The 21,502-nt window shown below is 39.3% G+C and overlaps 2 protein-coding genes across 3 annotated transcripts; both read left to right on the top strand.

Annotated features, from left to right (window-relative positions):
- The first annotated feature begins 168 nt into the window (after positions 1-168).
- On the top strand, positions 169-6,582 carry LOC146561416 (lysophosphatidylserine lipase ABHD12). 2 transcript variants are annotated; one of them, XM_085297497.1, is made up of 14 exons: positions 173-410; positions 909-990; positions 2,182-2,297; positions 2,391-2,496; positions 2,644-2,763; positions 2,880-2,910; positions 2,997-3,042; positions 3,362-3,491; positions 4,629-4,666; positions 5,114-5,196; positions 5,305-5,387; positions 5,506-5,584; positions 5,724-5,845; positions 5,944-6,582. In XM_085297497.1, exons 1-14 carry the CDS (start codon positions 335-337, stop codon positions 5,963-5,965), a joined length of 1,134 nt encoding a protein of 377 aa, XP_085153623.1. In that variant the 5' UTR covers positions 173-334; the 3' UTR covers positions 5,966-6,582. The 2 variants fall into 2 exon arrangements, with proteins under 2 accessions (XP_085153624.1, XP_085153623.1); XM_085297498.1 differs by lacking the exon at positions 909-990 and having other exon boundaries at positions 169-410.
- A 716-nt stretch (positions 6,583-7,298) lies between these two features.
- tm9sf3 (transmembrane 9 superfamily member 3) lies at positions 7,299-21,500 on the top strand. The gene is made up of 15 exons (XM_085297493.1): positions 7,299-7,520; positions 8,423-8,618; positions 8,766-8,888; positions 10,966-11,126; positions 11,260-11,337; positions 11,638-11,769; positions 11,884-12,050; positions 13,512-13,606; positions 13,719-13,849; positions 14,523-14,662; positions 15,710-15,778; positions 15,871-16,017; positions 16,123-16,206; positions 16,301-16,377; positions 19,851-21,500. The coding sequence occupies exons 1-15, from the start codon at positions 7,314-7,316 to the stop codon at positions 19,916-19,918; spliced, it is 1,875 nt and encodes a 624-aa protein (XP_085153619.1). The 5' UTR covers positions 7,299-7,313; the 3' UTR covers positions 19,919-21,500.
- Positions 21,501-21,502: the final 2 nt, after the last annotated feature.

The following is a 21,502-nucleotide window of genomic DNA, read 5'->3' as shown; positions in this document are numbered from 1 at the left end:
CACAAAGCCTTGCAGAGAGCCAGACTGGACTCTTGCTTCTGACCCCGGACCTGATGTTTGACACCCTTTGCCACAGACTGTATCGAGCTGTATAGATTGCTGTCTTAAGGTGTGTAACATATATTGTGCTTTGTAGTGCAAACATGTGCTACCTTAACAGCCTCTGGCACCGCCCTTTCACCGCGAATCAGGTCTTTGAACGGACTTCGGTCAAAGTTTGCTGAAGTTCCTTGCGAGCCATATAACTGTCTCAGACGTTTAGCTGTATAGATAAAGTCTCTTTTTGTTCAATATAACTGACCTTAAATAATGAAGAGAAGGGACGTTAAACAGAATGAGCCATCCTCCCACAATAGCGGGGTACAGCGGACTTCCAAATCCAAGAAGAAGGAGGGGACACGGTCACCACAGTGAGTTAGCTAGCTTACCTTACTGCATTAGCTTTTACCTTTTAACGGCTAGTGGAATTAAAAGTCCACTAGCAGTCTGCACTAAGACAGTTTTCGCGTGTAGTTTGTTATTCCGTTTGTTACACGTTTGTAAGCGCAGGACAGGCATTTTACTACATGACGCTATATGGTGTTACTACTACAAGCACGCTTTTACTAGACCATAATAGAGTTGATAGGTTGTTAGCTAGCTAAATGGACATTGAAGCATTGAGCAAACGCATTTAGCGAAGACAACAATATCAAAAACTCGTAAAGGGCGTTGTTGTAAACATTTGAAAATATGTCTTGCATAATGGTCTACAGATCAATACAGTAACTAGTGGAACAATACAAGTGAGTCATTTTCCCAGAGTACAGGAATTCCTGTAGTGTTGTTGAAAACTAAACTGTGTCAGGGACTGGAAGTGTCTTGAAAATGTGAAAATATAACATCACTAACAGACGCATCTTCTACAGAGCGACTGCCCAGTAAAACAAAGGTTGCATTGCGTCATCCTGCAAAGAATGGCAGCCCGACTATAAACAGGAAAAAAGAGAGGTGATTAATTAAAAATCTGCAGTGAACTTTATTTTTTCAGAAAAGATTTGAATAATAAATTCAAGGAGTTAACTTTAGATAGTGATGGCTTTTGGAACAAGTGACCTCCTAGATGTTTCCCCCGAGCAGTACAGAGAGATCAGTCTTTGACTAAAAGGGCTCTTCTGGCTGATTAAAGTGTTAATGGAAGGGGTGGGATGTATTGTCCATTAATTGGCAATAGTCTGAATAGCATCCTTTTTTTTCGCTGTTGCCTCCAGGGAGTCCAGACTGACTCCAATGACAGCCTGCCGTCTTGATTAGATCGTTCAGTTCTTCTCTCCCATATTAATGTCTCTATATTAATGCTGCATTCACAGACTGATAGGACATGTGGAGAGCTGCTTGGTGCACACCAGTGGGAATAAGTGAGCATTTCCAAGTACATCTGCTCAACCTGGTCCACAGACCCTTCAGTGTGTCTCTGAGGGAGATTTTATTTATGTATTTATTTTTTGGGGGGGGGCTTTTGTTTCTCAGATCTTGCCTGAATAGAGCTGCACTTTTTTTTGCACCACTCAACAAACTCATCCACCACACCCCCGTCCTCCTCTCCCCTCACTTGATGCTTCTCACATTTGCTGAGTCATTCAAACTGTCTGCAGGGATGCAGCTGAATTTAGATGTCATGAAGAGGAGAAGTGGGAGCCAAACTTTTTAGTGTTGCTGTAGTGTTGATTTGGTGTTTTAACACAGATTGGACAGTTAGGGGTAGGCGGAATAAAGTCATCAGAAGTTTATAATAATTTTTGGATAAAGAGAGAAAGTCGGTGTCAGTGCAAACAGGAACGGCCTAGTCTACTGAAATTGTACGCCTCCAGACTGTTTTATACCTTTTGTAAATGCTTTCATGTTTATATGACTGATGCAAAAACAGTGAGTCATGTTCATGGAGATTTTGCACCCCTTGAGTCACTTGCCAGTGTTTTCCCACTCTGTTTGTACACAGTGTTAAGTCTCAGGTGAACATGCTGAAAACCTGCGTATGCCTATTTTCTTTTACACAAAGACAGTGGAACAAGAATCAATGGAGGAATAGTTGAAGAATCTGTCCGATAAGCAGAATTGCCAATCAATAAGATCTTATCAATATCCATCTTTAGTCTCCAGTCACATTGTTTTTATTTCTGTCTTTTTTCTGTCTCCTTATAGGTCCCAAGGGTGGCTAAAAAGGGGCTTATTGGCCCTCTTTGTTATCTTGGTTGTGGTGCCTTTCTCGGTGAAAATGCTTCCAGAATTAATTCAGCACTTTGTTTACACACACAGAAGTATGTGAAAATCCAGTTTGCCGCTTGGATGTACTGTAAATCCTTAGCTTGCTACTCAGAAAAAAAAGCACCTCTCTTTTTTCCTGTTTATAGTCAGCCTGCCATTCTTTGTTGACCTCAGCCGACCTGCTGATTTCTCCCTTAATCACACCATCAACATGTACTTAACATCAGAGGAAGGAATTTCCCTCGGCGTATGGTGAGCATAAGCTAAGTTAAACTTTTTTCTTTTCTTTTTTTTCCTAGCATAGCTTTTAAAATCCTAAGACTAAAGGACAACACTTGTTTTTTAATGATCCAGTTGTTGGTTGTATTTCTAAGCGGTGCATTGTTTTGACCGTCAAAGGCACACTGTCCCTGAAAGTCGGTGGAAGGAGGCACAGGGGAAAGACTTGGCGTGGTACCAAAACACTTTAAGCGATGGAAGTCCAGTTTTCATATATCTTCATGGAAACACAGGCACGAGGTATTATAAATAATGCATTTGTATTACAGCTGCAGATACAAAGAGTAGAGGTTCCACACTTTGGAAAAAATACCAATTTTTTGGCTCTGTGGCTTTTTTTTTAATGAATCCAACAGGGCAGCTCCTCATCGGGTGGGAGTTGCAAAAGTGAGTGATCACAAATACAAACATATTAATCTTTTAAAAGGTCTTTGTGGCCATTCTGATGACAAATAAGTGTTATGTGTCAACAGATATTGAGTGCTCTTGGTTACCATGTCCTAGTGCCTGACTACAGAGGTTGGTACAAATGGAGATTTATGACTCTTATTTAAACATATTTTCTATTTCAGTGCTTTTTAGCCTTAGTATTGATTGTAAAGCAAAACCTTCTCACATTGATTTAATATCATTTGCAGACATATAATCACTGTGAACTAATTTTGTTGCGCTTGATGAGTTGTTTGTTGTAAGGCAGTCAAAAGAGATCAGTTCAGCTTCAGGTCAATGTCTGATGAGGGTTTTCCTCTAAGTGACTGCCACCTTGTGGCTGCTTTGCTCTCAAGCTCAGCTCTCTGACGTGACCGTGAATAGCAAATGATGTGACAAACTCTGGCAGGTTTTGGAGACTCCACCGGAGAGCCAACTGAAGCCGGTCTGACCACTGATTTCCTCTGCGTGTACAACTGGGTCAAAGAACGCAGCAGAAACAGCCTTGTCGTTATCTGGGGACATTCTCTTGGCACTGGGTCAGTAAGGAAAGACTCCTGATGTGCAGCATTTTGGAAACCTTTACACACTCCCAAAAAATGTTTGGAATACTTGTCACATCCTCTTCCTTTTAAAATATTGAAGTAATAATCTGCAACAGTCAAGAGCTATTCTAAATTTCATTATCGAATTGGACAGAAAGCAATAATGCCATTCGACTGTAAAAAGTAAAATTTGCTTGTTGGGGCAAAAAAGTCCTGCATAGGCTGCAAAGTTGGATTTCTACTATAAAACCTGATAGAAGCAGCTGGATGGCGTTGGTACAGTTCTTTTTACTTCAGGCTTAGGATAAGCTGCTGATCTTAACCAGGACCCACCAGATGAACAACTGAAGGTAAATGATGAGAAGCCATAGCATTTTTAGTTCTACCAACTCTTCCAGGCTGTTTTTATATGCAAAAATGATGAACAGGATCAGGAGGCTAATAACATTAATGAGCAAATTTAACAGTTGTCAAAGAAAACATCTTAAAAATACATAATTTCCTGGTGCTTAAGCCTGGCAGGAGGGTAATTTAAATCTGGAATAATTCATCAGCAACTGTGTGGTAATGATGGCAGATAGTTCACAGCCCAGCTCGGCACCCTAAAGATCCCTGTTTGGAAGTACTTCAGATTTTTGTCACTAGGCAGCAAATTATGGAACCTTACCTGTACTGACTGACTGAATAGAAACGGAGGAAGCCTTATGAATAGGCAAGTGATAAATGCTTTATGCAACGCAGATCCCTCATGAATTGAATATTTCCCGTTTCATATTGAGAAATAGCTTTTCTGTCTTTTTCCAGGTGGAGATAATTCGGTGCTTAATGTCTATTTTTTATGTTAACCTAATTTTTTTGTTCATTTTCTAATATCTGGGTTATTTTTTTTAACAGACGTGTTCATTTTGAAATGAATTTAGTTGCACATTTAGCTGTTTTTCATTGTATTGGTTCACCCTTATAATGCTCAAAACAAGATACCTCGAACCAGTTTGCATTTCTTTAAAAAAACATAATCAAATTGGATTTGGTTGAAATTAGTCGACAGCTGTAATGAATCTGGCAACATCGATGAGATGAGAAGGTGACGTATTGGATAAACTGAAAATGCTTTTCTGTATTTCCGTGCAGAGTGGCGACTAACACTGCAGACAAACTTCTGGAGCAGGGTAGGTTTTGCTACTAATGAATCAAGCAAATAGAAGTAATGCCCAATTTAAACTTCTGCGAGGAATCTTTGCAGGGCCTACGACTTAACCTTTGTCCCCACATTTATTTTTGTGCCCTCCATTCTGTTCAGTAACTAATGGTTACCACGTGGTAACCATTAGTTACTGAGTCCTCATGTTGATGCTAAGATTATTTTTCCATATACTGAGGTGATGATTGTTATTATCTCACTGATAAATTCAAAGACTGCAGTGAAAAGCAGCACAGGAGGAATCCAATATATAACCCAATATCTGCGGCTACATCGACCAGACGTGTTAGCTGCATTTCTTATAAGGTGCACGTCAGGTTGCGTCGTAGGCTATGATGTAAAGTTCCCGCTGAAGCATAAATTGGACATAAGAGCATGTGAGCTCAACATGGTGATTGTTTCCCGTTCTTTTCAGGAGTGGTGTTTGATGGGGTGATCCTTGAAGGCGCATTCAATACTGTTCGGCAAAATATTCCTCCATTTAACCCTTTTGCTTGGGTATGCTCGTCTAACCTACCACCTTTAGTATTTGCTGTATTTATTTCATGTGACTGTGTTACTGCATCACAACAGACTTTACAATGACTTTTTTCTTTGTGTTTAAAGCGTTACTGGAAATTTCCAGGCCTTGGTTACTTATACCGAGCACCATGGGAAGATAATAAGTTTGTCTTTCCTACTGAAGAAAAGTAAGTTGGTTATGTACATACAGTAGTGAAATATTAAGAGATATGTAATACGTTAATAAGCTAAAAATGTTATTACTAGAAAAATGCTGTGATTTGATATAGCTCTGTTATTCTGCAGTTTGAAGAAAATGAGAAGCCCCATACTTTTCCTTCATTCTGAGGATGATCACTTGGTTCCCATTGAGGTTGCTCAGCAGGTATCAGTGGCACAGACAGCTGCTTGTCATTTAAAGTAAACTGAGTCAGTGTTTTCATTAGAGCTGTAAGTAATTAATGACTCTTCTAGGAACATTTTTGTTTTAGGTAAACTGAAATTCCTTCTCTTTACTCCCCCAGACATACGAGGTGGCAGCGCGTGCCCAGAATACAGAGAGAGTCAAGCTGGTGACATTTGAAGGGTCTCTGGGATATCTGCACAACGGCTTATACAGAGACCCCCGTCTGCCTGAAATCGTAAAGTGAGAAAACATCACACTAATCGTGCTCGTAGTGATTACACCAAATCTGTTTCATTTCCACAACATGTGTACTGTGTTCCCTCGTGTCTCTTCTACAGGAGGTTTGTGCAGTCTTTGTAATGCTGGAAAGACGTCTGAAGCAGAAAGGCCTCGTCATACTTCACATGGAGACCACTGATTTAATGAGTTGCTTTACTTATTTTGCAAAAGAAAAAGTGATTTACTGAAACATCTTAATGAATTCTGAACACTGTAAATTGAATGAGTTTAAAGTTTTTAATGAACTGAAAGAATTTTTGAAGCTTTTATAAGATTGTGTTTCTAAATGAGTTGCAGCTTTAGGATTGTTAACTGCTGATTTTTGTGATTGTAAATAGGAAATGGAAATGTGAGACATTACCACACAAGTGATAACTTGTGTTATCTTCTGTTATCACAAGTGTCGTTTAAAAAAAAAGGAAATAAAGACAGAAATCCTGAGTTACGTCGTCTAAACCACAGAATATGTAGAGCATACAGATAAGTTTTTGAGAATTTCATTTTTATGTCTGTCTTGTTAAAAACAGCTACAAGATGGGATCTCTGAGGACTATAGTTCAACATGTATGATATCCACAAATGTGTTAAAAAAATCTGCTAATATTAAATGATTTCTTCCACTGTAAGGAAATACAAAGAAGGAAACACAAGGAAATGGTATATTTATCATTGCATTAATTAAAGTTATGTTGACTGACTGTGAACCAAGCCCTCTTGTAAATTATGGTAATGTCATGTGCTGTGCAGTTTCACCCAAGTAGGGGGCAGTAAATGAGAAACAAGGTAACTTTCAGGTAAAGTTGAAATTTGTAATGTAAAACTAATTTTCATTTTGAAGCGTCAGAATCTGACTCAGACAATTGTACATATTAAATGAGACCATAGAGCATTTAAGTAGTCAAGGAAGACGAGTGTCTGTTTGAAAATCAGTCTACCAAGTCAGCCTACCTTGAGCTGAACTGTGTCCTTAAAGATAAATGTAGTCAAAGTGCATAGGAACTTTTAAGTTACAGTCTTAAACTCAGGTTTAACTTATCAGCTTTATCCAAAGAATAACCTAGAACTGCAATCCAAACAAGTAGGACATTTAGAGGATGCTGCGCTTGCTTAAAATTGTGCATTATCGTGGCTCAGACTGACAAATTGTTCGGACAACTTTGGGTCCATTAAGAGGCCTCATCAGACAGTGAATAGACCCGCTTGTTGTACTCGAGGATCATGTTTCATGCACCAGCTCTCTGTCAAAGTTGAAGCTCCAGTCTTTGCAGTCGGATGACGTGGCCGAAGGTTGCGGTAGATGCGCCGACAGAGTTTCTATAATCACCGTGTATCCATCGTTTTCTGCGCTGACTGGACGTCGTCAGCCACGTGCCTCTTTTCAGCCAATCGAACGTGCATACGACGAACGCTCATGAGGCTCTTACGCCATATGCGTACGAGAGCATCCCTAAAAATTGCCTCTGTCATACAACCAGGAAGAAGGTGGGATAGCCGTGCAAAGCTAACATCCCCAGTCTTTCTGTACACTTTTTTTCTGAAAATAATGGGATATTCCAGGTGGAAGGTGGTAGCGGCGGTGGTTTTCGCACTTGTATGTTCTTTATCACCTGTCGACGCAGACGAACATGACCACACGGTAAGACACCTTTTTGAGAGGCCGACTGAAAAGGGGGAGCCTTGAAAATAATGGACGTTTGTGCTCTGTGTAACCTGCTAACTGTAGCCGCGACGGCTAGCTACACCCCACAAAACAGAATTATAAACGTGACAGGGTTCATGACTTGGTCTTTGTGGGTTATATACTGATACTGGGTGAGCTATCAAACGGGTAGGCATTCATTTAGCCGGCTAAGTTGTCACTACTTATCGGCCTAAGTGCTTATGAGTAACGTTTGCTTGCTAGCTTGTTAGCACATCTTCCAAGCTGGTCTTTGCAACCTTACTTGAGCACCGGCGGAAGCTACACTTAAGTTAGCAGCTAGTTAGCCTGTAGCTAACGTTAGTTAGTTAATCAAAGGCAAGATTTATAAAACTGCCGTCCGTTTAGCCTCGCAAACACAATTAATGAAAAACATTTACTCTTGACATCGATTAAACTTAAGGCCCTCTTCATATTACTTTTGTTCTCCGTTGTCAGATCCAGCCTCCCTAATTACACCTGGCTAACAAGATAATAATGTGCATTACATTGTCTTAATTATAAATGGGGCGCTAATGTGGAAGCTGTTAAGTAAAGAGGCGGATGTTGCATTCACGAGAACTTCCTTGCCAGTGGTACACATAGCTAACACACAATAGTGCTACGAGGATGGCTCGATAACAGTGTGAAAAGAGCCTAAAATTTACATTTGTTTGCATGATTTATAACGCGATAGTGCTCTGAAAGTTGCTGCTATTGTTTTAAAAGTTTTTGGCAACTCACAGAAGTTTCTTTGGTGCACTATCGATAGAATAAGAATAGGACATCAGCAGTACTTGCAGAACTGGTGTAGCATTCCTGGATTTAATTATAAGAGTCCTCCTGTTTTCCTTTTGCAGTACACAGATAAGGAGGAGGTAGTTTTATGGATGAACACAGTGGGGCCTTACCACAACCGACAGGAGACATACAAGTATTTCTCGTTGCCCTTCTGTGCGGGCTCCCAGAAGACCATCAGTCATTACCATGAAACACTTGGAGAGGCTCTGCAGGGAGTGGAGCTTGAATTCAGCGGCTTGCAAATAAAGTTCAAAGGTACTTACACTGACTTCCACCTCTTTAGGACTTTTGAATCAGCAAGAGCATTATAACTAAAAAATGTTGCTTGTCTCTGGATGTCTGGCTTTATTAATTCCACAAAACTTCCTACACTTACTAAAAATGTGATCTTTATCTTTGTAGAGGAAGTCATGCAGTCAACATACTGTGAAATAGAGTTGGACAAAGCCAAACGAGATGCTTTTGTCTACGCCATAAAGAATCACTACTGGTACCAAATGTACATAGATGACCTGCCAATCTGGGGTAAGTTGATAACCACTTTTTATTTTATTAACACATCTACTTTTACATGTTTCTTTTGTTTTGTCTAGCTTCTGAGGTGTGTTCTTATTACTATAGATGTAATAGGTATAATGTCAATCTGCTGAAGATTGATATTGGGCGACATTCATCTTTTGACTGTTATTACCCTGTAAGCACATAGGATTACATTCACTACTAGCAGTATAGGGAGTAGAGGGAGAAAAACCAAAATCCAACAGCAATGGAAAAAAAAATAGAAAAATTATTATTTTTGTGAACAATATTTTTATTGCTTTTTGCAACAGCATACAAAGATTTGTTTTCACAGTAATATGCAGCAGTAGTAAAGTCCCCCCCCCCCCCCCCCAAAAAAAAACAAACAAACAAAAAAAACAAAACATAGCCAAATTTATTTTTAACATCTCTCTCATCTCAGAATTTCACGCATCCCCTCTTACTGGCTATTAGTGGTGATGTGGTAATATTTAGAGTAGAGTGACCAACATTTTCATCCTGATGGTGAAGAAGTAAAACCAGTTCCTATTCTTGAGATAACTGGTCCATTTATTCTTTACCGGTGTTGTAGGGAGGTGTAACCGGACACAATGTCATGTGTCAAATGTCAGAATAAAAGGCACTCAAGATTTAGTCTATGTTGTATTATATTGTTTTTGTTTTGAATCAGCTTAATTAGTGCAGTGTACCGGTTGATTAGCTTATATACAGCTTTACGTTTTAGAATAATTTTATGGTATTATGCTGACTGAAAAATATACTAATGAGTGGAACCATTTTGACATAAAGTGAATAAAGACACTGGATGTACTGAGTGTTAGGGCTGTCCAGAATAATAAACACTTCCCAAGGTGAGCTCTTCAGCCCATGTATTAAAGACAATGGCTGTGGTGTTTTTTCATCTTTATCTGTGTATAAAATGATAACTCGGAGAGAAAGTTGGAAGCAACAGCAGGTTTAACTTTTCTCTCACGCTGTGCCCCGCTGCTGTCTCACTTTTTGAAACCTCTCCGTCCACTCACCCACTGAACATGTCAGAAAGAGTCAGAGTGCTGTTCCTGTGCCAAACAAGCAAGACATTGTTAAGGATACAATCTTGTATTTTATTTCTTTTGCAAAGAAGCTTAAAAATAAAACAATTGTTAAATTGGCAACAAATTGTTTATATTTCCAATTTGATTGCTGAATAACAACCCAATGAACATTAAAATAGTTGAATATTTGGATACAGAGCTCATAAAAATTCTCCTGCAGCTTTTAGTATTCATTTCCCATGTGCAAAAGTGTTTCATATAAACCAAAAGAAGGATATTAATGACTCACTACTGTTACTGAGTCAAGACTGTCACTCTAACAAGCAGTCAGTGTGAACACTCACATATGTTGGAGTAGTACAATGGTGCCACTCCTACCCTGTTTAAACAGACTATGCAAGCTGATGTAGAAGGAAGTGGGAGGGGCGCTGGTATTTGCTCAAACGTTGCTGAGTTATGTGTCGCATAATTAGGAGCGTCATGAATATCTATAAGTCTAACATCCGGGTTGCTATTGTGTGAGAAGTGCACTGGTGTGCCTTTCTTTTATGAGATGTTTATCAGGGTTATTTAGCTCAGCAATTGCAGACCTGTCGTTCATCACTTTCAGAACTTGCTCACTTGTAGTACCGCTTACTAAAGTGAGCTCGCCTGCATAATATTATGTATGCTAGAACAAAAATTCCTGTCTACATTAATTTGTGGTGCAGAATGTGGAACAATTTTTCAGGCATTAAACATTAAACAGACATATATATATATATAGCCACAACAGTAGATTCATAGTTCTAGCTTTGCATCAGACTTCTTTGCTCAGCAATGACCTTTTATGAAAACTAAATCCTGACTGTAACAAGTGAGTAGAGATTATGCTGTTACAAAGTTATCAAAAGTGGCCTTTATTTGGCATTTGCACCCTGATTGTTAATGTTGTATAACTAAAGCGTTTATTTTCACCTGTCCATTGGACCACTGCTGAATGAGATCTCGAGTTGTTTTTTTTTTTTTTGTTTTTGTTTTTTTTAAAGGTATTGTTGGTGAGGCAGATGAAAATGGAGAAGAGCACTACCTGTGGACGTATAAGAAACTAGAGATCGGCTTCAATGGCAATAGAATCGTTGACGTAAATCTGACCAGCGAAGGGAAAGTCAGACTTGTGCCAAACACAAGAATCCCAATGTCCTATTCTGTGAGTACTTTTTGATTAACATTCTGGGAAGCTAAAAATCATTGTATATCTGCCATATTTGACTTATACTCTCTTGGGGATACATAGGACATGTAAACACATGCATAAATGCCAATGAACCTCTCCTATCCAGGTGAAATGGAAGAAGTCAGATGTAAAGTTTGAAGACAGATTTGACAAGTACCTTGATCCATCCTTCTTTCAGCACAGAGTGAGTGAAATAGCTTTTGTGGTGTTTCACATGCTTCCTCATGCCAGTGGGGATACCATTGGCTTGTTGTAATAGCACAACTCTGTATGACATTTCAGAAGATGCAAGTTGAGCCTTGCAACAGATGTAATGTAAATGACCAACCTGCTCAATAAGAGTCTTTGTTTTGTTTTCCATGCAGCGTCATAACTCATTTGTGTTACTCAAGTGTGGCTATTTGATGTACTGTTTTGATGCAAAGAGCTTTCCAGTGTTGCTCTTAAAGAAAATTTTTGATTTTACTATATATATATTTTTTAGATTCACTGGTTCTCCATCTTTAATTCCTTCATGATGGTCATTTTCTTGGTGGGTCTGGTGTCCATGATTCTTATGAGAACGCTAAGAAAGGACTATGCCAGATACAGCAAAGAGGAGGAAATGGATGACATGGTAAACTTTGGCTGTACTTGCATGCTTTAACATGGAACTAAGATCTGTTCTTGTTGTTTTTTTCCCCTCATCACGCTTTTCTCTCAGTTTCCTTATGTTGCTTTGTACCAACAGGATAGAGACCTTGGAGACGAATATGGGTGGAAGCAGGTACATGGAGATGTGTTTAGGCCGTCAAGCCATCCACTGATCTTCTCTTCACTTATTGGCTCCGGCTGCCAGATTTTCTCAGTCTCCCTCATCGTTATCATCGTCGCTATGGTTGAGGATCTGTACACAGAGTGAGTAATTGAACATTTTGTTATGATTGTAAGATTTCGCTGAGGACTGTTTTTGATCTGGTTTTTAGTTGCAAAGTTGATTTCTGTGTATTGGATCCCTTATCAAAAGTCTTTGTCTTCTCTCACTTACGGTTTTATCAAAGAGCAAGGTTTAAATCATTCAGCTAAAATTCAAATATGAAATAATCAGGAAAATATGTACTGTGAAAATGCTCATTTTTGTGTAAAGTTGTGAAAAGTTGCTCTCTTCTAGCACCCCCACAACTACATGAGCTCCCAGGTTTAAAAGCCTCTACGAATTTTATTCGCTTTCTTTGTTTAGCCTGAAAAATATAAAAAGTGCATTATTCTGTGTTTTAAAAAGTTCTACAGCAAAACAAATAAGCTAAAGTAAAAATACAGTTTTTGTTTGCAGAGTCTGCTGGCTTTATAGTGATATAATGACTTCAGTTTCTCAGTCAAAAAAAAGTTGTCTGGCAGCATGGGAAGGCAGTGAAAGTATTCTAAATAATCCCAAGAAATCATTTCATGCAGTCTTGGCTCTTGCAGAAGTGAAGACTGAGTTGTTGGCTTTTATTTTTAGTCTCCACAGCTATGGTAAAAATCCCATTCTGGTATGTCTAGTGGCTAATGTGGCTAAGGTTACAATTACCTTTTGATGTAAGGCTCAAAATGCTAATATTGAAGAACAATTGGAAAATGGAGACTTTTAAGATTGATGACTGAAGCCAATAGACAAGAGTTTTGTGCGGGTTGTGTTTTTGTGTTGCGTCACTGCAGAGAATGGGTATGAAGGACTGTTAACCTGGTGTCACATGCAAGCCATTTTTTCCCCTCTATAAATCCAGACTTTATATTATAACATCTGAGAAAGTTAAAGACGTGCTGTGATCTTGATAATAACATTTAATAAGATCACTCAGACAAAGAAGTGGGAGAGATACTGTGCTGCTCCCATTGGCTTCATTTCACTGTCATACCTTTTCCTAGAAGAGGTGTGAACAGCGGCAGCTCAGTTGATTTTAAAGCTACAGACTCTGAAACGGGATTGTAGAAAAAAGAACATCTGTGCTATATTTGGGAGCTACATGTTGAAAGAGGTGTTCTTGGAACTTGCATTAACTTGTTAAAAAAGCATTACCTTACATTTTGAGGGGTCTGCTAACTTACGTTAGTTTGTTGTAGTCTGTCATGCTTAACATTAACAAAATGATTAGGAAAATAGAAAGAAGACAGAAAAAGAATAATTAATTATCATTTGTGTATAAATAAGAGGAAATTAAAAAAAAAAAAGAAGGTAACCATTTTGTAAATCAAGGAATCAAGTGTTCATTTCTATCTTTCTTCTTTTGTTTTAGACAAAGAATTGGGTGCAAGTGTGCTATAAAATACTACAAAAAATTATATGCAACGCCAAGGGGAGTGGTCTTCACTTGGCCTAACTTTTTCTTTTCCCTGTAGGAGAGGATCCATGCTGAGCACAGCCATTTTTGTGTATGCTGCAACCTCTCCTGTCAATGGCTACTTCGGGGGAAGTTTGTATGCAAAACAAGGAGGTAATAAAATAGTTTGTTTTCTTACAAACAAAATATGTGTGACATGCCCTAATAAAGCAGTTTGTCGTGTTTTGCCGTCTGATTTATTTATTTATTTTTTGGCTTAATACAGGCAGGAGATGGATTAAACAAATGTTCATTGGGGCCTTTATGATCCCAGCCATGGTGTGCGGGACTGCCTTTTTCATCAACTTCATTGCTATCTACTACCACGCCTCCAGAGCCATCCCATTTGGAACCATGGTGGGATTTCACACTGCAGCACCTCCCTAAAAACCACAATGTTATGAAGAACATCCTCCAAGTCAAGAGCCAGCATTTAAATTGTGTGGCCGCATAGATCTCTGGTATCAGCAATGGGATTTAGTCATGCAGGGGAACACAACTGAAGTAATGAGAAAAGTGTACTAACAAATTGAAACACAATATGCACACTTCACCTGATATTTATGACACTAGAGTCCCAAACCCACTGTAGAGTTTTAATTCTGTTTGCTTTATTTCTTCATTCAGTGCCAAATGTTTTCAGACACTACAGCAATAAAAAATGCACACACACAAACATTTCACATATTTTTTAAATTGCTAATTACAGAAATTACAAACAGCTGTTTGTTTGCTCCACTCAGCGCTGCAGAGCTGATCAATCAAAAGTGTCATGAAATAGCCATTGTTCCCCTGACTCAGCCAAACCTCAGAAACATCTAGGGCATCTGCTGATGAAATCCATTCATCTGTTACTCTTCCAGTTTAATGAACATTTGAGTTTGTACCATAAGATCACGCAGTGAACATTAACTTCTGTAACACAGTCAACAAAATTAAAACAACTGATTGGGGATGTGAAACACCCTGGATAATGGCCGTAAATACAGACCGCCCAACTAAAACAATTAAATGTTTGTCATCTTTGCAGGTTGCTGTCTGCTGTATCTGCTTCTTTGTCATCCTGCCTCTGAACCTCGTGGGAACAATTTTGGGGAGGAATCTGTCTGGCCAGCCCAACTTTCCCTGCCGAGTTAATGCTGTGCCGCGGCCGATCCCTGAGAAGAAATGGTAGGTGTGGTTTGACGTGGACAGTCGCAGTTGTCTTTGCCTTAGTGACAGAGACGTGGGCAACCGTGGCTCAGGGGGTTGGGAATCGCATCTGTAACCGGAAGGTCGCCGGTTCGATCCCTGGGCTCTCTGTCCTGGTCGTTGTGTCCTTGGGCAAGACACTTTACCCTATTTGCCTACTGGTGTTGGCCAGAGGGGCCGATGGTGCGATATGACAGCCTCGCTTCTGTCAGTCTGCCCCAGGGCAGCTGTGGCTACAACTGTAGCTTGCCTCCACCAGTGTATGAATGTGAGAGTGAATGAATAGTGGTATTGTAAAGCGCTTTGGGTGCCTTGAAAAGAGCTATATAAATCCAATTATTATTATTAGTGACAGAGACGTGGGGTCAGATAATGGATAGAGTGTAACTGGAACTTAAGACTACCCTGAGGTCACCGCTTTCAACAGTTTTTGTTTTTAGTGTTGTCCCTCTACGATGTAAATGAGAACACGTATCCCTAAAATAATTCTCTCATGCAGACCCTGCCCCAAGTGCCGTTAGTGTTAGTTTGTAAGGGGCACCGGTCAGGGGAGAGTTATTTATGATTCTCGTAAGTGGCAGGTGTCCTTTATTTTGTTTATAAAATGTCAGAAGATGGAGGCTTAGCTTATCGGATCAGTGGGCAGTGAGAATGTCGTACTCGATGCAGGTGACACAAGGTGTTGAATGGCCTGTGTTTAAGTTGCCAGATGTCAGGTTTAAAGTTCAAAACATTTTAGCTGTCTGCACAAACACTTTTAGGTTATGAAATATGGAAAAGCGATCGACTGCAGGTTTATTAACATTTACAACGTTCTGCCAAGCACTGTGGCTTGCTGCCAAATGGAAAAGGTAGATGTGACCTAAGGCCATTGTCTGACTCTACTTGAATTTCCAATCTGTCAACTTTTCCCCCTTCTCGCATTCGTAACACAATTTGTCATGTGTCCTTACCCTGAAGGGGGACTCTGACACGAACACTCAAGGATACACGGCCACGTCAATATGTTGAATTTTGTGCTCTCAGGTTCATGGAGCCAGCTGTCATCGTGTGCCTTGGAGGAATCCTTCCTTTTGGTTCCATTTTCATAGAAATGTAAGTGTATTGCAGTGTTACTGAGGGACTCTGTTTAAAATGATCCAGACAGCCATGTTGAAGTGTTTTTTGTTTTTGTCCTCATGTGACAGGTACTTCATCTTCACATCTTTCTGGGCCTACAAAATCTACTATGTGTATGGCTTCATGATGCTGGTCCTGGTTATCCTGTGCATTGTGACTGTGTGTGTCACCATTGTGTGTACATACTTTCTTCTCAATGCTGAGGACTACAGATGGTGAGTTTTTCCCCCACATGGATCTCTGGAATATCAGCCACAAAACTGAGGCATTGTCACCCTGTCATCAATCCTCTTTCTCGTTTGCTTGTCCCTCTCTTCCAGGCAATGGACGAGCTTCCTCTCTGCTGCATCCACTGCTGTTTATGTGTACATGTACTCCTTTTACTACTATTTCTTCAAAACTAAGTGAGTTTTACTCTTTATTAATCCGATGAAACATCCTGTTGTAGAAGTGCTTACATCTTACACACCTCTTACATTTTAACCTGTTGTATTTCAGGATGTATGGGCTGTTCCAGACATCCTTCTACTTTGGCTACATGGCTGTGTTTAGCACTGCCCTGGGAATCATGTGTGGTAAGTTTTACGTCCACCTAATTTTATATCGTAGTAGGTCCAGGCCCTATTCCATGAAGCAGGTTTAGCTAACTCTGAGTTTGTTAACCATGAGATGAAAACCCTGGTTTTCTGTGCCAGGAAAAAAGTTAACTAAGTTGGTTACCGTGGTAACGGATCATTGAACTAAAAAACTCTTGAGTTTTTCTCTGCACCTAAACCAGCTGATTGACACTCACTCATTCCTCATTTGTAAAGTCCATCTAAGAGCAAATGGAAAAGCAACTTAATTGGCAGATGTTTGTTTTTAGAAACAGTGAAATCCCACCTTAGAAGTTAGGTTGGAAAAAAAAATCACATCAGGGCTGTTACAGCCATTCACTCATCAATATATAAGGATAGAGACAGACAGCTCAGAATAAAGTCTATGTAGTCTACATGTTTCTTACTCTGTGGACAGTAATCCAGCAGTCAGACTCTTAGTCAGTTCCTCTGAAACATTACTGTTGCAGTTAATGTTTAACGTAAATGCATCTGCATAATAGCTTGCATCTGTATAAAGATGCATAATATATGATCTGTTGTCAATCATTTGTCGTGTTGTAAAAGCCACACTGATGGGGGGGAAATGTCTGTCAAAGCTGGGATTTTGGAGATGGTGAATATTTGAGTGAAGATGATTTTAAGACCTGAAAACTGGACTAAATGTATTTAAAGTGTCTTTTTATATGCAGCTGCAAGCAGTCTGTATTCTGAACATATCTGCTGAAATTTGTTCACAGCTTGAGATTCAGTTGTTACATGCTTTCAACATGTTCAAAGGTTTTTAATTCAGACTCTGAATCTCAACATATTTCCCACAAAAAATCACAAATCAGTCTCAGTGGGTCGACAGAGAACAGGATCTGCCCAAAGGCATAGGCTCTGTAACAGATTAGCAAACAGACCGAAGTCTACTTGCAAAGCAGGAGAGATCCAAAATAGATGAATAGATCACAGGTTCAGACCAGATCAGGCCCTCATCCAGTTTAGGTTCATCCTGTCTGGATCCATTTATAATGGCTTAACTTTTCCAGATAATATTTTTTTCAAACAACTCAATGTTCATAAACTGTAGAAGAGAGAGGGAGGGAAAAAATGTTTTAATTTAATAAAAACGTGTCTTGAAGGTGGATCCACCCTGCAGTCTGCTACTGTCTTCAGTTTCTCTCACCTACACTCTGGCCCCGTAGGGTTAAAGCTAAATAATAAGATTTAAATATCAAACCTAAAATTAGAATTCAAGCTTCATTTAATGAAAGTTCAAGCCGGGTAAGTGATGATCCAGCTTTGAACTTCACACACGCGCACACATGTGTGTTATCAAACTTTTATTCTCTCTATGATGGTGACAGCAGACCAAGCTCATTAAAATCTCTTTTCTCTTCTTTGCTTTTTAAGATGACTGTCACGGTCCACACTGACACACATTCATATCCCTTGGTTTACTGGATTTAAATAACACTTTTTATTCACCCGTTGCCATAGTGAACTGTGGTATCAGAGCTCCATTGATGATGCTTTCTTTCTCCACTCTCACATGCTTAACTCGGGGTGAACATACTCAGAGTTGATTCAACTTACTCCACTCAGCTGGTCTGGAACAAGAAACTCAAAGTTAATCAACTTTGAATTTATTTTTAAACTCAGAGTTTGTTGAAGACTCATCTCAGAATAGGAACTATTAGATGTTCTGCCAAATGTAAATAGCTGTTCACTGCATAAACACCAGTGGTCTCATTTATAAAGGGTTGGTTTTGTGTTTATGTGACTTTACACACAGTTCATTTTAACAAAAGAGAAAAGAAATAAATAGATGTGATGAATACATGATGGGCTAAAATCTCAACTACCACGTCTCACTTCGTGTCACATGTTGGTAACACATCCACTTTATTGGAAACATACAAATAAGGAGTGTTATTTGTGCCAGTGAGGTGTGACGCCATAAAAAATAGTCTGACATTAAATTCTGCTCAAGATTTCTCAATTTCCTCATCACATTCCCCGCCCTCTGAGCACAGAGACTGAGACAGTTCTTACACTGCATCTTACTCATAGTGTGGAGCAATTTCACCTTTCACTGAAGTTCAGTTTTCAAATATCTCAGAGTGCGGTTTTGTCTTGTTTTGTTTTTTTTAAATATCATTTGGAGAACTTGTGGATCAATTTGATTGGTGTAAAAATGCAAATATTGAGGTGATACTTGATGGATCACTGTCACAGCAAGAACCGTTTATTAGCAGCATTCACACTGTACATTGACAGTTTGTGGTTGAATTTGGCCATTTAGAGGATTTAATCTCGCTTTACTTCTTAGTGACTGAAACATGCCTTTTGCTTCCTGCCTTTAAAAAATGTTAAAGGCAGGAAGCAGCAGCTTCCATAATTTAACATGACTATTTTTACAGTTTTACTTAAATTCATGTCTTGCAAGGTTTGCTTTTCCTCTTACCTGCACAAGTTTCCTCTAAATTGCTCATTTTCACATGAAGAATGCCACCTGCTCATGAATGGGAGTGCCTTTGTGATCTTGTGCAAATTCTCCAAAGATTGCTGCAAATTATCATCCCAGGTGGATTATTTTTGTATATCAAGCTGCAAGTCTAGCTGTCAGAAATCAAGAGAATCTGGGAAGTCTGTCAGCAGACACGGGGGACCTCAATAATTTGAAGATATTAATACAACTGCTGACATTTTATTGTTAGACGCGCACGGTACTGCGACAGGAATAAAGGAGAATTGTTGCTCAAACAGAAAGTGGTTTACGGTTTAGACAGGTGGTGGTCGAGGGGACGTGACAGTCATAGAGATGGACGTGAAAATATTAAACAGCAGGTGGTACAATGGGGGGGGCTATAGAAGTACAGTAGACATCTGCTACGGTCAGCAATCTAATAAAAGCTTTTCACACCTCCCTATAAACGATGTTAACCTGAAATTTCATTCATAGTTGGGCTTGAGTCAAACATGGAGAAAAGCACACTGACTGTATATGATTTAGGCTTATTCAGTATGAAAAATGTTAGTCGTATGTACATACAGGTAGTTCTTGCATGAAACCAATTATCTTTTTAGAGAAATCTTATTTTCTACATCGGTTATTCAGCTCTAAGTGCAGCTAAGTAGTCTTTTCCCCACCAGCTGCAAGCCAAACTCATTTTTCAGCTGAAAGAGTAATAAGCCAAGGCTGACACTCATGTACCTTGAAGGACCTTTGTGGAGCTTTCTCTGATCTGCATCAGGTACTACACTGCCTCCTGGGCTGGCTGTGTGTCTGAATGCTCATTTTGTAGATGTGGGATGTGCGTTTCTCTGCTAAAACCTTTATTGGATACCTCACCAGTAATCATCCTGTCTCGTGATGGATTTACCTGCAAAGTAACAGCAGAGTTTGATACCTGGTGCTGTCAAACAAAAAGAAACTTGCTCACAGATCATCTTTTGCTTTTCAGGTGCCGTAGGATACATGGGAACAAGTGCCTTTGTGAGGAAGATTTACACAAATGTGAAAATTGACTAAGAAGTGAAGCAGCATCAACACAGGGATGTTAATGGATTTGCCTAGGCGTATCCCAAAAGACGGCGGGCACAAGTCATTCTTTATTACTTTTCGTTCTTGCAAAGAGATTGTGAGAATCTCACTTTGTACAATGTAGTTTTTCCATATTTTTTTTCTCCTCTCTGAAAGATTTTCAACGCGCAACTCAATAGTGAACAACAGGAGACCTGCGGAAGAGATATCAAACACAACTTTTGATTTTTATCAGTTGCTTTCAAACAAACATTGAGGGAGGCGGCGAATGTTTAAGGCTGACATGGCTTCTCTTTTCCAACCCAGTCCCACCTGAGACCAGAGAACATACAGTACATGTGATATTGATGGAATAGTGTAGCTCTCTTCAGTGAAGAGGCCTGAGTGTATTGAAAGCCTTTGTTCTGTTGTGTCAGAATATTGGAGAGTTGGGTTTGTGTTTGTGTTCTGACTCTGAAGTCTATTTTGTATTCATGAAGTCACTCAAATTATTGTTACTATAGTACAATTGGTTGTTTCCATTGAAATCCACTGGGGAAAAAACAAACAAAAAACTAAAAATGTTCACCCAATAATCATTCACCAATTTCAATTATTCTTAACTCCCTGTTAGGGTAGCAGTCCATCCAGTCAAGAGATTTTAGTCCTGCTGTAGTTTACTGTACAGACAAAGAACAGAGGGACTGAGCAACAGCTGAGGTACAGCAAGAACTGATTTTTTTAAAAATGGATGTTTGATGTGATCCCATTTATCTGTTTAGTTTTATGTTTTCTAAATGTTTGGGTTTGAATGAAGTCTACATGTAAAGATAATATATGGATGGTGGGCAGTGTATATAACCATAATAATGTACCTTTAGATGTAGATCCCAAATGTATTTTCGTTGTACAGATTTACTACAGGGTGTTGTTTTTTCCTTTCTTCCAAAAATGAATCGTTCAGTTAAAACAATTTGTTTGTTTGGTGCTTGGGGTGGGGCTGGTGGCGCTGTTACATCTTGCCTGAAATTGCATGAAGTTTTCACCAAATCATCAAATCAGATTTCACTTCAGCGCTGTCAGTTTTTTTTTTTTCTTTTTCCTGATTGTTGGCATCTTCTTGGTTTCAAAATGGAAAGGTGCATTTTGATGATTTTCTAGACACATTATTTTGATTCCATATGTTATTTAAAGCCTTAAAAAGGCCCTACATCTTCTGGTAAGCCATTTCCATCACGTTCTGTTGCCTAACCCGAAACATCGTCTGTGAATGTTCAACGGAAAGAGGCAGTGGCTTTGTTTCTGCAAACATACTGTACAAATTCAACTTTATGTACACTTAAAGCTAGATGTTTTCATAACCACACAGTGCTGCGGTGTGTTTCAAATGCTCCCCCCCATTTTGTGTAAATTCAGTATGTACCCTACTTGTATGAGAAGTGGCATTGCCTTCTTTTTTCTCTTGATTTCCAGTTCTCCCCCACTGAAGTTGATTTTGGCACCTCATGTTGTGTACCAATGTCTGATTAGACATTTTGAACCTCCATATTAACTTGCTGTAAAAAGAAAATAAACATGTTTATGTACAGGGGT

The sequence above is a fragment of the Mchenga conophoros genome, linkage group LG13, assembly GCF_057382185.1.
Source record: "Mchenga conophoros isolate Kocher_MC1m ecotype Shallow Benthic linkage group LG13, M_conophoros_male_GT1.1, whole genome shotgun sequence".
NCBI lineage: Eukaryota > Metazoa > Chordata > Actinopteri > Cichliformes > Cichlidae > Mchenga > Mchenga conophoros.
The sequence above is the reverse complement of the archived record's forward strand: the minus strand, read 5'-3'. Positions and strand labels throughout refer to the sequence as shown.

Bases quoted from the DNA above. Each gene is read 5' to 3' on its own strand.
- LOC146561416 (XM_085297497.1), top strand. From the start codon at position 335: ATGAGCCATCCTCCCACAATAGCGGGGTACAGCGGACTTCCAAATCCA. The intron at 2,497-2,643 runs GTGAGCATAAGC...TGACCGTCAAAG, and splicing joins GGAATTTCCCTCGGCGTATG to GCACACTGTCCCTGAAAGTC. The intron at 5,846-5,943 runs GTGAGAAAACAT...TCTCTTCTACAG, and splicing joins CGTCTGCCTGAAATCGTAAA to GAGGTTTGTGCAGTCTTTGT.
- tm9sf3 (XM_085297493.1), top strand. From the start codon at position 7,314: ATGCGTACGAGAGCATCCCTAAAAATTGCCTCTGTCATACAACCAGGA. The intron at 8,889-10,965 runs GTAAGTTGATAA...TTTTTTTTAAAG, and splicing joins AGATGACCTGCCAATCTGGG to GTATTGTTGGTGAGGCAGAT. The intron at 16,378-19,850 runs GTAAGTTTTACG...TTTGCTTTTCAG, and splicing joins TGCCCTGGGAATCATGTGTG to GTGCCGTAGGATACATGGGA.